The sequence below is a fragment of the Rhineura floridana genome, chromosome 2 (assembly GCF_030035675.1).
Source record: "Rhineura floridana isolate rRhiFlo1 chromosome 2, rRhiFlo1.hap2, whole genome shotgun sequence".
NCBI lineage: Eukaryota > Metazoa > Chordata > Lepidosauria > Squamata > Rhineuridae > Rhineura > Rhineura floridana.
The window spans coordinates 109,549,582-109,571,610 of record NC_084481.1 but is presented as its reverse complement, the minus strand read 5'-3'; the positions used below and the strand labels follow the sequence as shown (position 1 = coordinate 109,571,610).

Below are 22,029 nucleotides of genomic sequence, written 5' to 3'. Positions count from 1 at the left end.
TTGATTCCTACTGGCTATATATGTTTTTGGATCAGGTATGGGCCTTTGCCAGTGCCACAGCCCAGATCCTGGTTTTGTTGATATACAGCCTAGATGTTTTCCAGTGTCTTGCATTTCCTAGCTTTCTTGTTCAATTTGTCATCTCCACTTGGATGCCTGCCTGCTTGCCTTTCTGGTTTAACTCTTAGGCCTCCTGCAAAATCTGCCATAGTATTTCCCTGTAGGCTCCAATCCCATTCTCCTGGTTCTGTCACCAGTGCTAACAGGTAATCAGGAAATTTTAGGTGGCTTAGATGTTTGATTGAGACATCTGCAGTGGTGCACAAGATGGCTACTCTCTTACTTCCTTGACCTGTAATGATACATGAAATGAATCATAATAAATGTACTTGGGAGAATGGCTATAGCTCAGTGGTAGAGCAAATGTTTTATTTGCAGAATGTCCCAGGTTCAGTCTCTGGCATCTCCAGTTAAATGGTTAGGTAACATGTGCTGGGAAAGACCTCTGCTGGAGACCCTTGAGAACTGCTACTAGTTCAAGTAGATAATACTGTCCTTTTGTTATGTGCCTTCAAATCGACTGCGACTTATGGCGACCCTATGAATCAGTGACCTCCAACAGCGTCTGTCGTGAACCACCCTGTTCAGATCTTGTAAGTTCAGGTCTGTGGCTTCCTTTATGGAATCAATCCATCTCTTGTTTGGCCTTCCTCTTTTTCTACTCCCTTCTGTTTTTCCCAGCATTATTGTCTTTTCTAGTGAATCATGTCTTCTCTTTACATGTCCAAAGTATGATAACATCAGTTTCATCATTTTAGCTTCTAATAATAGTTCTGGTTTAATTTGTTCTAACACCCAATTATTTGTCTTTTTCACAGTCCATAGTATCCGCAAAGCTCTCCTCCAACACCACATTTCAAATGAGTTGATTTTTCTCTTATCTTCTTTTTTCACTGCCCAACTTTCACATCCATGCATAGAGATTGGGAATTCCATGGTGAGGACCTTTTCTAGTTCTCTCACAGCTGCCCTCCCCAGTCCTAGCCTTCTTCTGATTTCTTGACTATCGTCTCCATTTTGGTTAATGACTGCGCCGAGGTATTGATAATCCTTGACAAGTTCAATGTCCTCATTGTCAACTTTAAAGTTACATAAATCTTCTGTTATTACTTTAATCTTTTTGATGTTCAGCTGTAGTCCTGCTTTTGTGCTTTCCTCTTTAACTTTCATCAGCATTCGTTTCAAATCATGACTGGTTTCTGCTAGTAGTGTGGTATCGTCTGCATATCTTAAATTATTGATATTTCTCCCTCCGATTTTCACACCTCCTTCATCTTGATCCAATCCTGCTTTCCATATGATATGTTCTGTGTATAGATTAAACAAATAGGGTGATAAAATACATCCCTCTCTCACACCCTTTCCGATTGGGAACCAATCAGTTTCTCCATATTCTGTCCTTACAGTAGCCTCTTGTCCAGAGTATAGGTTGTGCATCAGGACAATCGCATGCTGTGGCACTTTTAAAGCATTCCATAGTTTTTCATGATCTACAGTGTAGTGTAGTGGTTAAGGTGTTGGACTATGTCCTGGGAGACCAGGGTTCGAATCCCCACATAGCCATGAAGCTCACTGGGTGACCTTGGGCCAGTCACTGCCTCCCAGCCTTATGAAAACCCTATTCATAGGGTCGCCATAAGTCGGAATTGACTTGAAGGCAGTACATTTACATTTTACACAGTCAAAGGCTTTGCTGTAATCTATGTAGCACAGGGAGATTTTCTTCTGAAATTCCTTGGTCCGTTCCACTATCCAGCATATGTTAGCGATATGATCTCTGGTTCCTCTTCCCCTTCTAAATCCATCTGGCATTTCTCACTCCATATATGGTAAGGGCCTTTGTTGTAGAACCTTGAGCATTACTTTACTTGCATGGGATATTAAGGCAATAGTTTGATAATTACTGAATTCCCTGGGATTCCCTTTCTTTGGAATTGGGATGTATATTGAACGCTTCCAGTCTGTGGGCCATTGTTTGGTTTTCCATATTTCTTGACAGATTTTTGTCCAGAGTATAGGTTGCGCATCAAGACATACTGGCCTAGATGGACCAATAGGCTGACTGTATGTCTTTCCATATTAGCACAACACTTCAGATGGTAACATGAAGGTTGATAATAATAATAATAATAATAAATTTTATTTCTAGGCGGCCTATCTGGCCGCACAAGCGGCCACTCTAGGCGGCGTACAAGATCAAGTAAAATACAACATACAAACTACATAAAAACCCAAGAACTGCAATATAAAACGAAACCGAACCCACCCATAGCTAAAACCAATAAAATTAGGCTACCCCAGGGACCTTGTAGGCCTGCTTGAATAGCCAGGTTTTCAAGGCTTGGCGAAAACTTGGCAGGGAGGGGGCATGGCGAAGATCATAAGGGAGAGAGTTCCAGAGGGTGGGGCCCACGATTGAAAATGCCCTCTCTCTGGTCCGCACCAGTCTAGCTGTTTTGACTGGTGGGACCAAGAGAAGGTCTTGAGTGGCTGATCTAGTCAGGCGGCATATTTGTTGATGTTGGAGGCGTTCCTTCAGATAAGCTGGGCCAAGACCGTATAGGGCTTTAAAGGTTAGTACCAACACCTTGAATTGGGCCCGGTAAACAACTGGTAACCAGTGTAGATCTTGTAACACCGGAGTGATGTGATCGCAGCGACGGCTGTTCATAATCAAACGTGCCGCCGCATTCTGTACCAGCTGCAGTTTCCGGACCGTTTTCAAGGGTAACCCAACGTAGAGCGCATTACAGTAGTCTAAGCGAGAGGAGACCAGGGCATGTACTACCCGTGGGAGAAGATGGACAGGCAGATAGGGTCGCAGCCTCTGTATTAGATGTAATTGAAACCAAGCTGCCCGGCTCACTGCCAAAACCTGAGCCTCCATGGACAGCTGGGAATCAAGGATGACCCCGAGGCTGAGGACCTGGTCCTTCAGGGGCAGTTTTACCCCATTGAGCACCAGGTCTAAAGCTCCTAATCTTTTCCTGTCTCCCACGAGCAGTACCTCGGTCTTGTCAGGGTTTAGCTTCAGCCTATTGCCTCCCATCCATTCACTTACGGACTCCAGGCACTTGGAAATGGTCTTCACAGCCAACTCTGGTGAGGACTTAAACGAGAGATAGAGCTGAGGATTTATAAATAAAATCTCGTATGTTCCATTGCAGTCTAAGACTTTTACTCTTGGCTCTGCCACCATATCACAAATTCAGACACAAGCACGCAGACAGTGATTAGTTTTTAACTTTTTTCTGTGGACATTTTCTCAAAGGCCATGACAGAGCATTTCTGTAAATGCTATAACATCTTGCTTATGCAGGATTATACTGGATGGGATTAAAGTGCTCTGGAATACTTTCTTCTTATTAGTTTAGTTTACATTATCTAATTTTTTATGTGTACTTTAAAAAGTGTTGTTTTCTTGATTAGCTGTTTTAATTACTGTTATCCTCCCAAAGATGTGGATGTGGGGCAGGTGTGGAAGCAAAATACTTTATCAGGAATGCAATAGCTCTTTTTAACCCTGTCTCTATGTCCCTCTGACAAACTGGAAAGTCAAGTGGCAAATTCTCCTCTCCCTTCTCACTTTTGTCATAAAGTAGTGCTTCTAAAACCCAGGGAAAGTTAAAAGCTTATGTTTGATGCAAATGTTTTGTTTTCCCATCACCATAATAATAACAAATGTCTTGGAGCTGAATAAGAATTGAGAGTATCGTGGAGGGCTAAGAGGGCATACCAGTCAAGAAGCTAAAACTTTTTTGTCCCTCTCCAACAAGAATGGAACAGCATCATGACTTCTCTCTCACACACAGATACTATCCATACTCATGGTTTGAATTTCATTAAGGTATGTCCTCTGGATGCTGCTCCAATGGGTGGTTGGTTCTAGAACCCAGTAGTTTGGAGCTGTCACACAGCTACTGTCAAGGTAACAAGAAAACAGCCTAGCATCTTTTGAGTTATTCTGCACCTTAAGTATTTTATGCAAGGGCAAAGAGGGATGAAAAGCCAGAGGGGGGGGGGTCCCTTAGCACTAAGGAATTCCCTAACTGGTGTTTCAGACTGGATTTCCTTCTATCACAAAATGCTGGAGCAGAGCAGTGCAAGCAAGAATCTGTGCTCATAGAGGATCTGCTATAGGGAGAGTGAGATGGAAGAAATGTGTCCCACACCATGTTTTTAATGAGCTGTGTTCTGGCACTGGCCTTGTCATAAGCAGGCCTTTCCTAGAGAAGGCCACTAAAAAAACAACAGGATCTGTATGTGTGTGTATTTCTCAGGCATTTGCGTAATTACAGTATGGTCACACAAAGACAAAGCTCAGTATTATATTCAGACTTGGCAATGGCACACTTTGTAACCCAGTTAAACACAGACATTTGTTTAGTTAGAAAGGGCATGGCCATGAGCTGTACAGCTTTTGAGAAGCTTTATGCTTTTCAGATCCCAGCTACTGAAAACTGGAATTCTATCCTTTGATTTTTGGAAGCTTCATTTGAAACCCTTTTTCAGAAAAGAAAAGAAAAGAAACAGGAATCTGGGCAATATCATCTGAAACAATTAGACTGACTTCATTTAAACCAATGGTGATTCAGAGCAGCTAAGAATCTAGCTCATGTTTTTTCCTTCTCTCATGTTTTCATGGTACTTTCTAAAGCCTTTCTAGTAGTACATGTATTACCTATCAAACACGACAAATTAACAAGGAACACTGCTGAATGGCAATGGTTGCATTCTGAATGTGCAATAACCCCAATATAACAGATAGACATCTAGGGTTGCTGAAACTATTGAGATGCTTTGGGGCAAGGGTAGATATCACCAGCTGTTCAGGATGTATAGTGGTTACAAGAGGCAATGTGCTGCTGGGGCTGCAAAATAATTTTATCTCTGCCAGCATGACTGGAGTGTGTTCCAGTCAAATGTAGGCAGGGCAGTTGTGTCACTGCTTGGCAGAGGCACAACTTGTTACTCTAACTGGCTGAATGGGCTTGAGCAGCAAGCCCCATCCACTCAATCCTCATAAAACACAGACAGGCTTTCAAAAATCTCTCCTGACCAAATATTGGAAGGATATTAAAAAAGTCAGTATTGATTACTGATATCAAAAAGTATGGCAATTGGTGGTGGCAGAGAAAAATTACTCAGAAATTGAAGGTATTAAGAGGTCAATCCAAAATGGAATATTTTATTGGGTAATGATTTAATTTTATACATTTTGTAAACTATGAAATCACTAATGTGGTCCTTCCACCTCAATATGTGTGCATATGGAACTCATAGAGAGGTTTGAGCTTATGTGCAAATCATGTTGGTGGCTTATAGTCATTTTTGAAGTTCACTCCTCATTTTCCATTTTTTAATTTGCATTCTTAAATCTTTTGAACAACTGTCTTGTTCCTGCTTAATAAAGGAGATGGTCCAAAGTACTTACTGGAAAGAACACTTTAAATCTCAGAGCTCTCCATGCTCAGTAGGTGATACTAGTTCTCTTCAGTTGTTCTCTCTCCTCACCCCTTCCCATTACCATTATGTGAATGGGAGAGTGAATTTGAGTACATTGGCCTTACTCCCTCTGTCATCTCCCGTCACAAGTTTCATTGCCTTCAGTGTATTGAAAGGGAAACTTCTGCAGCAAGGAGCTTGTTCTACTCACGTAATCTCCCCGCACAATAAAGAATTCTGATTTCCAGGTTCTAAATTGTGCACAAAACTTGTATGGCATGCAGAAGTTCACTTCCCAATACATGGAAGGCAGTGAAACTGGCGATGAGGATGTGATAGAGGTGGCAGATGCAACAAGTTCATTCCTAATTACCCTCATCACATGAAGCTTGGATGCCTGGAGATGGCAACAGTGTTGCTATGATTAGAAACCAAAGGAAGATTGGGCATCAATTATTTTAGGAAGTCACACACTAGAGCAGGGGCTGGAAACTTTTCTCAGCCCAATGGCTGCATTCCCTACAAGGCAATCGTCCAAGCATGGCTGTCTCCAAGATGAACCATAAACTCCAGATTCCCAGCTTTCATTTTAAAAAGAGTGAGCAAGCAAGTATCTAGCATTTGCAGAACTTGAGATGAGCACAATGTGCAGGCACTATTCTCATATGTTTTGTGAGAAACTTATCTGCTTCCACCTTTCAGTTATGTATGTTTATTTATTTGGATTATTTACTCCCCCGCCCAAAAAATTCCTGTGGATGCCACATACCAATGGTGGGTGGGACAAGAAGCAAAAGTGAATGGAGCAATAATATTAATTTTACCTTTTTGCAGTAGGCTTGTTTCTATTCTCCATCTAGGCAAGCAAGAAGCACTATCAGAGTTCAAGGATACAGTGTAGCCTGACAAAATCACTCAAGGACAGTGCAAAGCAGAGCCAGTGAGGGGTCTGGCCTGTGGAAAAGACATGTGACTGAGAAGTGTCCCAAGGACCAGATAGGGAGGCTCAGAGGGCTGCATTCAGTCCCTAGGCCTGAAGTTTCCCATCACTAACATCGAAAGTGCTGACACTTTCTTGTCAAATTCAATAAAAGATCACAGTAAGAACTTTCCAGTAAACTTTGCTCGGTCCTTAACTAGCTCACCTTTCCAGATAACATGCAACATCAAGTATTCAAATGCAGTTTAAATTGTGACTCATATCTGAAATATACACAGAAAAGGTGTTTTTTTTAAAAGGTAGCCTTTTGAGCCAAGATGCTTGCAAGGGGACGTGCATAATGGTGACAGAGTAATGCTTTCCAGAATTTGTCCAAGCCCATCTACTTGTCAGAGCCAAGAGAGATTTTCCAGCCAAGGTATTCATACCTGCACTATGCTGCCTCTTTAATATTACACATTAAAAAGTTTTACAATATTTTTTTTACTATGGCAACAAAATTGATTGTATAGGTGATAAAATGAAAATTAATGCAGCTCACATCTGTTCTGCGATCTTGTCATCTACTTACATGGGATGACCAAGGACAGCAGTATAGAACTATGATGGCATCTATAGATCTAAGTTATTCCTTAAGCCTTTAACATTGCCTCTGCAGTAAGAGGAAGCAAGCAAATCAGGAGCCAAATGCGATTCTCCCCACCCCTTTTCCCTTCAGAAAAAAAGCAGACTTGAGAGTAATGAATTTGGCACAGCACACCACTTTCTAGTTCAATGAGGCAACAGTATCCTAAACTAAAAAACAAAAGAGTGCAACAGGGAGAGGAAACAAAGCAAGAGAGAGAGACCAAAGGCCTGTTAGTGTGCACTAAGCGTGAGCAACATAGCAGTAAGAGCAACATTAGACATTTCTCATAAGCCAGAGTTAATTTGCATTATCACAATGCCATCTCCCTACATAGCAGAACTGGAAATGTAGATGTGCATCACGGCATAGGCTAATCACAGCCCATACTGGGGGAGCAGACTTTATTGCTAAACAGAGAACAAAGTTGAGGACAGGAATGGCCCCAAAGCCACCGGAAGATAGTGGAGTGTTGGAAGCCTAACTTTGACTCTGTTTAGCTGCAGACATGCATACTTCTGCACATTCTTGAAGTAAGTAAGGGTTAGCCGTGAAGCTAGGACATGTGCATGAGTATGGGCATCTAAAATTATCATCCTCTCTGCATTATTGATCTGAGATAGGATCATGCCTTGCATTTTAATTAGCTTAACTGGAGGACTTGTTGCCCTTGGAGAACTGTAATGTTTCAAGCTCTCAACTTTCTAGAGCAGTAGGAAGTCCTATCGCAACTGTACAGCATTATTTACTTGGTTGAAAAGAAAGTTCAGGATACTTACGGTGTGTTTGTCTGGTCTGTCTGACATACCTGTTTTTGTTTACTAATGTGCAGGCTGAACAAAGGGGAAGCAAGAAGTGACATTATTGGGTAATGGTTGTTGCAAAACAGCACCAGTCCCAACTTCTCAAGATCTTAAAATGCTAGCCGGAATCCTCTTAGCAGTCGTTACAAGCCAGCTCCAAACAAAAACCATTTTCCTCTAGCCTTCTTTCACACTTCATAACTGATTTAATGCTTTAGGTTGGATTCTTGCACTGTGCAGGGGGTTGGATTTGATGGCCTTATAGGCCCCTTCAAATTCTATGATTCTATTACTCTTTCCCCCACCATAGAGCAAATTCTAAATCCGGTTTAAGGTCCAAGCGATGTCTTTACCCAGGTGGCAGTTTTAATACCCAATTTTTACTGTAAGAACTATTGTGTAACTGTATTTACATAATTTCCTTTGCCAACTCAGTTGTGGTCTTCATACTGAACAGTAACATACTGATGGCACAGTCACATGCACCCATTTCACCACATGATATCAGCCTGGGAGATGATTTTCATACAAGAATAAAAATTGTGTGATTTGCTTTGGGGTCAACAGAGTTGCCATGTTCAAGTGCATCTAGAACACCTTTCACCCACCTGGTGTCCTCTGGATGTTTTGGACTACAACCCCATCTGCACTGTATAATTAAAGCATTATCATGCCACTTCAAAGAGTTATGGCTGCCCCCAAAGGATCCTGGAAACTGTAGTTTGTTAAGGGTGCTGAGATTTACAGAGCTACAATTGCCAGAGTGGTTTAACAGTTAATCCCACTTCCAAGGAAACCCTGGGAATTGCACAAGGAGGAAGGTTCTGATAAATCCATACCTGCCATATTAGGAAGCACAGTTCCATAGGTTTTTGAGCCACCCTCACCTAAATGCCAGTCAAGAATTCTAATTAACCAGCTGGAGAACTGGGCTTACGTGAGCTTTCATGGGCATACTGAAGTGAACCTGCAAGACTGAAGACTCTTTAATGGGTTTGTAACACATTACTGAAATGCTCATACAAATACACATTCATTTTTACTCCCATGAAAGCTTGTGCTGCAAAACCACAGAGTTACAAATGGCCAGAGCCTCAGGAGATAGGGAAGCCATTGTTGATAAATTGCGCAGGTAACTATAAGTACTTTTACTGAATGGATGTCTGAAAATACTTTTCCACTCACCTCTGTAAAGCTAAATAAATAAAAAGTGAAACATTTAATTGAAAATACAGTTAAACCTATCAATTGTGTTACAAAAGAATAAATAACAGGTAGTGGTGGTGGTGACTGAGCAGCTTTTTTAGAAATCCTTTTTACTCACCAGCCCAATTTCCCTCTAAAAGTATCATATGATTGTCAGGTTATCATAGGATTATGAGTACCACAATCCTAAAATGTTGATTAGATTGATGACCATCTATTGCTTGTCTCACACTCCTTCATTGTCAATACAGTGGTTAATGACTATTATGATTACCACCATATATCCTATGTTTTGTATGAATAATGTGGTAAGCAGTGCTGTAGTACTAACAGCAGCCTAAATCACCATGGATGGTTCATAATGAAAAATACTTTACTAGAGGATCTCCAGGAAAGACGTATCTGGGATCAGAGGAACTCTTGCACAAGCTACACAATATAAAAGCATCTTTATGACTGGGTCTAGTTATATTGTGTAAATTCAAAAAAGGAGAAATGCTCTGCAATGCATATGTCTGGCATACATTCTGTGAAGTAGAAAAGTCTCACATGAGACCAATTCTAGGATACACACATGTGATTCATGGACTTTGGCCAGGCATAGCCATGAATTTTTCCTGTAGTAGTTCGGGTATTTAAATAAGTTGAAAAGAAAAATAAATAAAACTGTCGCATCTCACCATTAAAGTTAAATCATATACCAATTATTCATGATGTTAAAGTCACAAACCAGTTATTCATAAGTAAATCAATACAGGGAGAACTATAATGAAAACAGTCCAAATGTTTGATGAATATTGATATGAATAAATGTTTATGTTAAATTTTGTTTGGTTTTGTTACCCTTGCTTACTGCTGAAAATTTACTGACACAAAGTGAAACTAAATCAGTGTAAACTCCCCAATCCAACAAAGGCTGCATTTGGAAATGAGCAATTATGAATGGATATCTCTGCTGGATTGGGTCCCATGAACATACAATATAAATAATGTATAAGTTCATATATGTCGTATATGAACATATACATTATTGTTGTCTACTCTGACCGGCAGCAAATCTCTAAAATCTCTGGTACACTTCTTTCCCAGTTTTCCTATCTGAGACCCTTTAACTGGAAATGATTGTCTCAAGGTCTGAGACATCTGCATTCAAAACCTATGCTTTGCTCTTACTATGGACCATTCCATAGGTTCATCCAGAACCTAGGGCCACACCTATTTGTCTATGTTGTACTGGGTCCACACAGATGTCAAGATGGTTTGGTGCAGTCAGCTGTTACAGAACCAAATACTTTGTTTAATATTTGTTGAATTTGAGCCCCCCCTTCTCGCCTGAACAGGTGTTTGACATCAAAGCTGACCATCTGTTTGGTGGATACATGTACACACAACCCTCTGCTGCACTGATGATCTTTGGAGTAGAGCCACAATGTATGAAAAAAGATTAAAGTACAGGAATCACCTCAGTGTTTAACCAACCAAGTGAAACAGCAATGTCACATCAAGTAAGAAACCAATCATGAGGAAGCACACAATTCAATGTTGAATAGAAACGCACTAGAATCAAGCTGCAGAAAAAGGAAAAAATATGCTAGATAAATTCAGATTACAAATAACACTGAGGAAATCACCATCTGGTTCCCAATGTTCCATGTAAGAATGAAATTTTAAATTCATTGAGCAAATTATCTGGAATCATGAGTCACTTTACTGGGGAAGGGGAGTACACCAATCATGATTTCTTTAAAATGGAAATATGTTGTCTTGTGTGACCAAATCAATGATTAAGCAAATGCAGGATCTTAGTAGACTGGAATTCTGTGTGTTTAAGGAGTGTCTGCAGAAGTTGCCCCCAATAGTAAAGACATTGGCTATGCACAAATGGAAGCACAGGGTTTTGCCTATAAAAAAACCCCTCTGCCTTTAAGGTTGCTGTATTTTATATAATCCCCCAGTCCACAGGGAATTACAACACCACAGAACAATTTGGAATCAAGAAGTTGCTTTTCCCAGAGAAGCCAATTTAAAGCTAAGTTCATGTTACTTCTGTTCCTCAAAGCAACATAAAATGAATTCTATGAAATACTGGTATTCACAAATATGGCTGCCATTTCCACAATATTGCTCAGTGTTATAAGTCATGTCTGTTAGCACCATGTAAAAAATAAAAATAAAAATGAAGAAAAATACTAGGAGTCTGCCCTTTGCTCTTGCCTGACCAACAGACAGTACTTTCTTCCTATTACACTTCAGGATCCATTTTGCCAGCTCCCCAATCCAGTGATTGACCTCAGGGTCCCAGGCTGGAGAACACACACTTAGGTATATTCCGGATGATATTCTGCTGAAGTTGACATCCTCTTTCTATTGATCTACCATTGCAACTAGCTTTTATGTATTGTTTCAAGCTAATGACAAAAAGATCACCCAAGTCTTCCATCAGCAGCTCCTGGTGCAGTTCAAAATTACCTTATTTTCCGAACTAACCTATGACTTTCTTGGACCAATTCCATTATACTTTCATTTTAGTCTCTTTTCCTGCCCTTCCATTCATTGAATAGCAAGCTCATTTCTCTCTGTTCTGTTACATAATCCTAATGCTGCTGGTAAAAACATGTTGCCATTTACAGAATGATCAACGCTGCCAGTAGACTTCATGGAAATTCCCTGTACCATTTCAAATCTCAGTTGCGCAACTAATTTTTTTTAACTCTGCAAAACATTTAGGATCATCATTTTTATGAGGCAGCATTAATTGCAGCTGATGAAGATATTAAAATATAGAAAAACAAGGGCAAGGCCACAATAAAACACTACTGTGTTTCTTTAAGAGCAACTCTGAGGCTTCAGGTCAAAGCAGCAGTGCATCCTGTTGACAGATGCTTTTAATTTGTCCATCTTCCCATCTCATCTTAATGCACAGCCTTATCAACAGTAGTGACACCAGGGTCAGTTCCTACATCAGGTTTTCCATGTGGTATTACCATTTTGTAACCTAGAATATGAGGAAACTATCATTCATTATGAATTATCTTGTGATCCACTAGTTTTTGTGATCACTTCAAGTGATAGCCAATAAGAAGTGGCCAAATGGAATAGGAATACAAAGAGGAAAGCTGTATTAACAGCGTAAAAGCCATATCTATTGAACTGCTATTTCTGTAACCCTGGCGATGTCTGAGATTTAGATATAAAAATAGCAATATAATCCCACTCATCTGACAATATAACAGAAAAGCAAGTGGTGTGCTTCCAAGTAGCCTGTTTGCTCCCATAAAATACTTTTTGCTTGTTGCTTTGAACTATGATTAACATTTTGCCATTTTATTTATATTTATTGGAGCTCTTAATCCTTAGATTATTTTCAACATGATCTATACATATCTCAGCTTTCCTTAACTTTAGAAGGAGGGCTCCATTCAGTAAAATGTTGCCTCCTTGAAAAGCATGTACCTTCTCTCATTTCGGAAGTGAATTCAGGTATTCTACTTAGATATATTTAAAGCTTTTCAAGATTCTACTCCATATATTAGGACTTCTCAAAGGCTGGTTTGATTTGTCTATGTTTGATGGAATCTATTTATGAACAAACAAATTACAGAATGTGGTGGGGGCTGCCATATCCATATCTGTTCCCAGCCTCATTCAGTTCTTGAAGCTCAGTAAGCCCTAGGAGTTGTCAGCACAGTGGGATAGTGCTATAGAGTCAGTTGTGCAAGGCAGTGACAAGGTCAGGGCTGTGAAAATGCACCAGCAGAGCCAATACAGTGCTCCTGCAGATGAGTTCATGTAGCTCCAACCTCACTGGCACTCAGCCCCACCCCTGCCCCATCCAGTTAAACAGCATTATTGTCAGTGTCAGGAAAGCAGCTCCGCTCATTTGCACCAGCTGCTTCTGGTAAGTCCAGGGACCAAATAAATTACTGAGAAATAGCAGGATGGCCTGGTAGGTTCAGAGCAACTGCAGTTCCTCCATTTACTGTCATGTCCCATGCATCTGGGTCATACTGATAACTAATATTCACATTAATCACAAGTCATCCCACTCAAAGAAGGGAAGTCCTCAGCACTTCATCTGTACCATCCCACTCTGAGGACCTGGCTTTCCCATCATCCTCAGACACTGGGAATGACTCCCCTGTAGCTTCTCCTGCTCCACAGACCCATATTCAGTATGCAATTGAAGAATCAGCAGTGGTCCTTTGTTGAGACAACACATCTTCCGAAGTTCAGCCAGGCCCACTGGGAGCTGTCCAGGGTCCTGATTTCCCTTGTCTCACCTGAAGAGGCTCTGAATTGGTACCACTTATTTACAGCATCAGGAGCCAATCAAATCTTGATGCTCTGTCCAATCTGTAACTTGGAAAGAGTAACCATACACCCCACTTCTTTAAAAGACGCTTCAGCTCCTGTCAGTCTTTAGCAATCTTGCCAAAGCTAAGCAACTCTGGGTCTGATCAGTGCTTGGATAGAAGATTGCCTGGGAACTATGCAAGTCCTCAGAGTGGGATGGTATAGTTCTCATTGAGAACTATGATGGAAGAAAGGTGAGATAATAAATGCAATGAAATAAATGCAATTTTAAAAGTGCCATAAAGAAGACTGCTAAAATGAAACCTGTTCTTCCAAGATTCACAGGTGACCTGACATATTCCTGCAAATTAACCTCCCAAATCCCCCAGTCTCTGACTTTGTTCTCACAAACAGCAGAAGAGGAGGTAAAACTATTTCTACCCTATACTACTTTAGTCTACATCTGGGGGCTCACATGACTGAATCTTCATCCATACAAAAAAAGAGAAGGAAAAATAAAACCAACCCAAAGTCCAGATGGTGTATTTTCTTATCAGAATTTAAGGGCATCTTCTTAATATTTACAAAAAAAAGAGCAAATCAGATTTTATGGTACCCTGTCAACATAGGATCAGAAGGGAAGGACATGTCTGAAAGTGTCAAAATAATTGGGTTGTGTTCAGCTAGATCTACTCAGAATTGGACTAGCAGTGAAATTAATGAACATACGTTACTAGCATTGAATTCTACTTCATTGTAGCCACATTTTACACTGGCTGCAGTTTCTAAAAGAAACTCCATGTAGTTTACTATGGCATGCATCATAAAGACCAAATCCTTGAAACACCATGCATAGCTAGGAAAAGCTGCTACTAGAGCACCAAGGAACAAGTGGTCTAATACAGCCTTTCCCAACTAGTGGGCCACCAGATGTTGTTGGACCACAATTCCCATCTTTCCTGACCATTGGCAATGCTGGCTGAGGCTGATGGGAGTTGTGGTCCAACAACATCTGGTGGCCCACTAGTTGGGAAAGGCTGTCTAGTAGCACTCCCCAACTGTGAATCTGCATAGGACAGGCTGAACACCTAATTCTAGATAACCCACCATCAACATCTCCATCTTACTTTGACTGAGTTCAATTTGTTAGCTCATATCCTACCATCTTACCTCCAGACAACCATTTAGGAACCTCATTATCTCATTGTGTACCACCAACATTATGATGACACCTTATTCCAAAACTTCTCACAACGTCTCTAAATAGTTTTGCACAGTTGTTAGAAGGTGTGGAGGATAAAATGAATCCCTGAGGTGCACTGTAAGACAACTTCTACAGAACAGAATAGTTTTCCCCCAGGACATTTTTTTAAGGATGTAAGAGGCTAGGGGGCTGAATGTGAGCTTCCTCTTCCTTCTCTTCTTAATTAGAGTATAAAGAGCCCTGAAACCAAACTGATATTAGAGGCAAGAAGGCTTCCTTCAAACAGTATTGTCCAAATGAGGAAAATAAAAAGGAACAAAACTCTGGCAAAAGAAATGCAAAAAGAAGGGAGACTAAAAAAGAATTTGAGCAGCACATTGCTGAAAACATAAAAACCAACCAAAAAGGTTCTCTAAATACATTCAGAGCAGGAGACTATCTAGGGAGGTGGTTGAACCTTTGGATGACAAGGGAGTCAAAGGTATACTAATGCAGGATAAAGAGATTGCTAAATGATGAAGCTAAATGAATTCTTTGCATCTGCCTTCACAGTGGAGGATAAAGGGCAGATCCCTGTGCCTGAACTAACTTTTGCAGAAAGGAAGTCTGAAGAACTGAGGCAAATAATGGAGAGGAGAGATGAAGTTCTAGACATAACAGACAAAACAAATACTGACAAATTGCCAGATCTGGATGGCATCTACCCGAGAGTTCTCAAAGAACTCAAATGTGAGATTACTAATCTTCTAACAAAAACATGTAACTTATCCCTCAGATCCACCTCCACACCTGAGGACTGGAAAGTGGCCAATATAACACAAATCTTTAAAAAGAGATTGGGGGGGGGGGACCTAGAAATTACAGTCCAGTTAGCTTAACATCCGCCCCTGGAAAACTGGTAGAAAGTATTGTTAAAGATAAAATCACCAAGCATATAGAAGAGCAAGACTTGCTGAAACAGAACCAGCATGGCTTCTGCAAGGGTAAGTCCTGTCTCACTAACCTACCTGAGTTCTTTGAGAGTGTCAATAAGCATACAGACTGAGGTGATCCAATGGACATAGTGTACTTGGACTTTCAAAAAGCTTTTGACAATGTCCCTCACAAAAGACTCCTGAGTAAGCTTAACAGTCATGGGGTAAGAGGAAAGGTCCTCTTGTAGATCAGGAACTGGCTAGGAAACAGAAAGCAGAGAGTAGGAATAAATGCACAGTTCTCCCAATGGAGGGCTGTAGAAAGTGGAGTGCCCCAAGGATCAAAATGGTGACCTATGCTTTTTAACTTGTTCACCAACGATTTAGAGATGGGGTGAGCAGTGAGGTGGCCAAGTTTACTGATGATACTAAATTATTCAGTGTTGTCAAAACAAAAAGCAATTGTGAAGAGCTCCAAAAGGACCTCTTGAAACAGAATGAATAGGTGGTAAAATGGCAAATGCAATTCAAAGTAAACAAATGTAAAGTTATGCATATTGGAGCAAAACATCTCACATTCACATATTAGCTTGTGGGGTCTGAACTGGCAGTGACTGACTAGGATTGAGGTCATAGTAGATAGTTTGATGAAGTTGTCCACCCTGTGTGTGGCAACTGAAAAAGTCAAATTCCATGCTAGGGATAATTAGGAAAGGTATTAAAATAAAATTGCTGATATCATAATTTCATTATATAAATCTATGGTGCAGCCACACTTGGAACACTGTGTGCAGTTCTAGTTGCCTCACCTCATAAATGATATTGTAGAGGTGGACAAGGTTCAGAAAAGGGCAACCCAAATTATCAAGGGGATAGAGTCACTTAGGCTTTTTAGTGTAGAGAAAAGGCAAGTCAGAGGTGACATGACAGAAGTGTATAAACGTATGTATGGCATGGAGAAGATGAATAGAGAAAAGTTTTTCTCCCAACACTAGAACTCATGGACATCTAATGAAGTTTAATGTTGGAAGATTCAGAACAGACAGAAAGGGCTTCTTCACACGGCACATAGTTAAAACTATGGAATTTGCTCCCACAAGGGGCACTGATGGCCACCAACTTGGATGGATTTAAAAGAGGATTAGATAAATTTGTGGAGAATAAAGTTATCAATGGTTACTAGCCATGATGGCTATCCTCTGCCTCCACAGTCAGAGGCAGTATACTTGCAAATATCAGTTGCTGGAAACTCAGGTCCTGCTTGTGGACTTCCCATGGGCAACTGGTTGGCCACTATGAGAACAGGATGCTGGACTAGATGGGTAATTGGCCTGATCCAGCAGGCTCTTCTTATGTTCTTATATTAAAATTATATGGAATCCAACACCAATAGGTAGTGCTTCACTTTACTGCATGGCAAAACTGGCCCAGGATGAAAATGCCCTTGCTTGGAATAAAGTTCCATTACTTTCAGTGGAATGTGCTTCTAATGAGCTTAGAATTTGGGTTGCATTTTGTAAAATTATTTGTGTAAAAGCTACAAGCTACAAGGAAGCAGGGTGAGCAGAGATGAACATGCTAAGCTCTGCACCCCTCCCCCTCATATTGCTATGACTGTCTGATTTAGAAGCCCAGTTTTCATGGTTCTAAATTACATGGGGAGCCTCCACAAATAGAGAATAGTGGACATAGTGATACAGGGAGCAGAGCTTAGCATGCTTGTCCATACTCACCCTGCTTGCATGTATTCTTAATGCATGAGTCATACGCCAAAAGTTTTGTTTTTAAAAAAAATCCCACCAAAATCTGAAAAGTGTTGGAAAAAAGAAAGGAACCAATTTGCAAGGAAAGCTTGATGAAAACAGAGTACAACTCAGTTGTATAACATGCTAGTATTGCTAGTACACAAGTGTATTGGAAGGGTTGTGCCAGCAGTCAAATAAATGCAACATCACAAAATGTGACATTAAATGGGCTTTACATGTTTATATTTGGAAAGGGTAGTGTTTCAAACAAGAATGCAGAGATTGGTAAGATGAAAAGAAAATGCAGAACTATTCCTAGCTTCAAATGAAATTTTTAAAAGGGTTGAAATATATGCAATGCTAATTTCATGCAAAATATATAGCAAATTAAGGACGACTTTATTTCATTTGAATAGTAAATCTGATTTTTGGGGCATTTGTCTTCATATCTGATCTGTTGTCTAAGCCTACATTTCCTGGTGTGTTATTGCAAACACAAAAGTGCATCCTATTTGTTCATTACTGTTAATTACAATGCAAACCTTCCATAATTAACTATGCTATGGTGTAATTCAATGCAATATAAACCATTTCTTGCTCATTCCTTTATGTGCAATTTGTTGTTGTCAGCATTTTCAAAGAGGTTTCCTCATAATGCAGTTTTACATACATGATCATTAGATTATCGCATTACTTCGTGCATCTTCCCCCTGCTGAACACATATTCTACAAGTCCAGTTTTAGGAAACAATAGTAGCACCCCTGTGACCTCTGCCTTATACAGTAACAAAGGGGCAATTGTCTTACTACAGCAGTTTAATTTAATTATATATACATGGAATTCTTACACTGCATTATTAAGAATTTCTTCCCCCAGCTCTTGCCACATTCCCCATACTATGGAAAGGTTGCATGCAAATTTTTTGCAGCCTTTTGCTCAGCACCCCTCTTGCTTTTAAAACCAGGAGGCCATAATCTTCTTTTTGTGACATCAATCATTTCCAGCAAGCCTGATGTGCCAGCTCTGGAAGCTCCTCAGGACAAGCTTTGCTTCCCCTGCTTTGAATGAGAATCAGCATGGTCATCACGCAGCCCTTTGAAATGTATCCTGAATATATTTTGCCAGGTCAGTTTTGCATACCCAGGACCAGATGTCTCCAGCTTCCACTGATAGAACAGAGACAGCATCTGGGCTCCTTTGCAGAAACCAGCAGGGGCTTGTCTGTAAACGTTCCTTGTTTCACACACATTAAGAAGAGCCCCCTCTAAATGGCTGAAGAAAGCTATTCAAAGTTCAGATGGCACGCGAAAGTCCTCTTTTTGTGACAATCTTTGTAAGGCTGTCATGAGCAAAAACAAGGACTTGCCTTCCCAATTTCTTTTTCTTTGATCTTCAACAATAACTCATATTTTGGGGGGAAACAGCTGGGTAGTGGGTACCCCTGAGAAGGGACAAGGAAGAACTTCAAAGCAGAAATATCTTCTAGGTATGAGTAGAGGAGGGAATATGAGTGGTTGCAAAGATCTACCAAGAAGTAAATGGACTGGAAATAATACAATCAGATCTTCTGGGTTTTGTTACTATTTCCCCAAATTATCTTTCAAAGAGGCAGCAAATACCTTCCATTCCTCATCTTGCCTTCTTGTAATGCTATGGTCTAATTCATCATAGTACTGATCTAGTTTCAGAAGGCCCATACAGTTTTATTGAATTATCTGCCACATAATAAGGTTATAAAGCACAGAGCCTCCTATGACTGAATTTTTAAATTCTCTCCCACCCAAAGCTTACCATCTCCCCCCAAGACACATGGAAATGATGGACACAAACTATACTGCTTGGCTCCGTAACTCTGAATCTTTTCAAATCTGGTTAGGAACTAAAATGCCAGTGTTCATCATTCCCAAGTATATCAAGGTGAGGGGAAAGAAAACAAGCATTTCACTCCTACAAAAGTCTCACTTACTTCAAAGGGTCTTACTCCCAAGTAAGTGCACATTAGACTGCAGCCAAAATCCAGCAGATTTTTTTAGGCTTTTAGATTTTTATCTTTGTATCACTGCAGTATGTGTATGAAAGGAAAGAGCAGAGACCCTTCTATAATTAGATGTAAAATCATGAAGAACAATCCTTGCTCTAGCTGAGTCGCTCAAAGATCTGCAAAGGCAGACAGCATGAAACCTCTGAACATACACACTTGCTCTCTCCCTCCCTCCCTCCATCTCTCTCACTCTCTAATCACTTAGGAGGAAGATAGGGGGAGGGGAAATTTCAGCTAACCCTTGAGCAGCATAATACCACTCTGTGCGATTTACACCTGAAGACTGCAATCCTATGCTCCCCTACTTAGCTGTAAGTCCTGTCCTGTTGTACTCAGTAGGGCTTACTTTTGAGAAAACATGCATAGGATCAGTCTGCAAACAATGTAGCTGCATTTGGAATAACATATGCTTTTTGTAGATGGCTGTTCAACTTACTGGAAGATCTCTGATAGCATAAGGCAAAAAACTGTGGTGAAAGAATAAGTTCGAATCTAGGGCCCCTTACATGATCATTAACCAAGACTATATGGCAAGAGATCACCTCTGGACACAGCATTCAGATTTGTATTGGTGCACCATGATGCTGCAATCATTTTGGTGAGAGTTTTATTCTCCTCAGCTCCTTATTCATGTCAAGATATACTTCACAGTGGATCAGGCTGGCTGGAGGAAGAATTTTCTTCTTCTTCTCAGCATTGTAAAGAATAAAGGTGAACGGATGCATTAAGCTACTGCAGTATGTACAGGGAGGAGGAGGATGTTTTTTAAAAATTAAGTCGCTTTCCATTTTAAAGCAATATCATTCTCATAACCATTTCTATCTAAAAGTGGTTGCTATGGGGTTTGAAGGGGAGGATGAGAAAGAATTGGAGGGGAGCTTTGCAATCAATCATTGCAGAAAAGCTTGGCCCCTTTCAGAGAAAGATCTGGATTTCAACTCAGTCCCTAAGAAAATTGCGGGGACTGCAGAGCTGCTGCCATGCAGGGCAGCAAGAAAACAGGCAGAACAGAGGCAGCAGCTGGGGATGGAAACGCCTATTAAATCCTTTGGACAACAGATGGGCAAAGCTCGGCTGTCTTTTTTAAAAAGCAAAACACAATGCACCATGTTTTGTTGTCCCACCGTGATGAACAACACTTAAGACCAACAAGGGTCAGAGGAGACCGATTTGGGGTGTGTGTGTGTGTGTGTGTGTGTGTGTGTGTGTCCCTTTTGACGCAGATATATACTTTCCTCTAAAAATGTGAAGCTGGTGAGACACAAATCCATTTCTTTGGTCACCCGCTGAAATCTTGTGGCCAGACAAAATTGCCCACTGCACCTATTACCAAAAGAAGGGATAATACCCAAGAAAGTCTGGTGGACAAAGATTTAACATTTTTGCAATGCTCCCTGCTTTGCAAATACTGTTCTGTCCTTGAAGTGAATCCACCTACGCAGGCAACCAGTGAGTCCAAATCTTGAATGCATTGAGGGGATCTAATTATGTCACGTAGGGCAAAAGCACCTGCTCCCTGCTAATGCCTTGCACTACATTTCCTCCTTTTAATATTTCTTGCCATTGTTCCTTTCAGGCAGCAGTAGCAGCAGCAACAACCACCCTCTGGCTGTTGACTGCAGGACAGTAAATCTTAAATTAGCAGTAAAAGATATAGTGAGAGATTAAAACAAAACAACATAGCCAGAGAAGGATTTGGGATTATGGTTTTTTGTTTGTTTGCTTCTGAAGACTTTTTCTGTTTTGACAGTTCTAGGGACGCTTTTCAAATAACCGGCAAAGGCAGTATCATAGGTTTGCATCTTCTCTCCCCCCCCACCGCCAACGCCACCTGCCCCAAACACCACAGCGCCTCCACCAACTGCACCTTAAGGACTACACCCTTTTCAATCATGATGTCATAAAACACTGCTGGTGACTCCCAGCTTCCTCCTCCTCCTCTTCACTATCCACTATGTGCCTCTCAATTCAGTTTGAATTCTAGTTTTAAAAAAGGAAAGAAATGAAAGTGGTGCACTGAATCGAAGCAAAATTCACCAGCCACTGAGCATCTTTCCTTTACCCCCCTCCACTCAATCAGCCCCTCCCCACATGCACTTTGACTGTCATCGGAACACCACCCCTTTCCAGGAGTGATCCACACAAAGCAATCTGGACTTGTTAAACAAGACTGAAATTGCAAAAACACAGCACGGGGAGCGAAAGCATGAGCAAGAAAGAACCACCTTAAAGTCAAACTATGATATATCGGATGCCTCAGCAAAAGACAAGGAATGACTAGACAGCCTAGACTCTGCCATCTCCATCAACTCGGAAACTGCTACCTTATCCCTAGGGTTGCTGCTGCGTAAGAACTAACCTGTCTGTCCTTTGCCCAGGGTTTTCTCCAAGCGGTAGGGTCCAACATATTGTGCGTGCTGAGCTCCGCTGCCTTCTTTGCCAGTTGATGTCATTTCTACCTGGCTCTGTAATTCTGCGAGGTTATGCCTTGTGCTGTGGTTGGGGAATCTCTGAGCTCTTTTTCACCGCAGCTTTTAAAATTTCCACTTTGCTGCTATGCACGCAAAGCACCCGGTCTGTCTCCTTCTCGGTCTCTCCCGTTCTCTGACTCTTTTGCTGATCTTATCCACTTGGCTGAAGGTTCACTCTTCCCCTTTTCCCTCCCCCTTTCTTTTCTTTCTTCTTTCTGCCTGCCTGGGATACTGATGCCCAGGAGCACTTATTAATCAGTGTTCTGTGAGGGAAGAAATCT

At 40.9% G+C, this 22,029-nt stretch overlaps 1 protein-coding gene across 7 annotated transcripts in view; it reads right to left on the bottom strand.

The window, feature by feature from the left end:
- BRSK2 (BR serine/threonine kinase 2) overlaps positions 1–21,730 on the bottom strand; it is a 708,663-nt gene extending 686,933 nt beyond the window's left edge. For all 7 annotated transcript variants that reach the window (XR_009760589.1, XM_061610115.1, XM_061610101.1 and 4 more), the window contains exon 1: positions 21,637–21,730. Coding sequence is in view for 6 of the 7 variants with exons in the window: in XM_061610115.1 (XP_061466099.1) it covers positions 21,637–21,730 (94 nt within the window). In the remaining variant the exon portion in view is untranslated. The remainder of the gene's footprint in view (positions 1–21,636) is intronic.
- Positions 21,731–22,029: the final 299 nt, after the last annotated feature.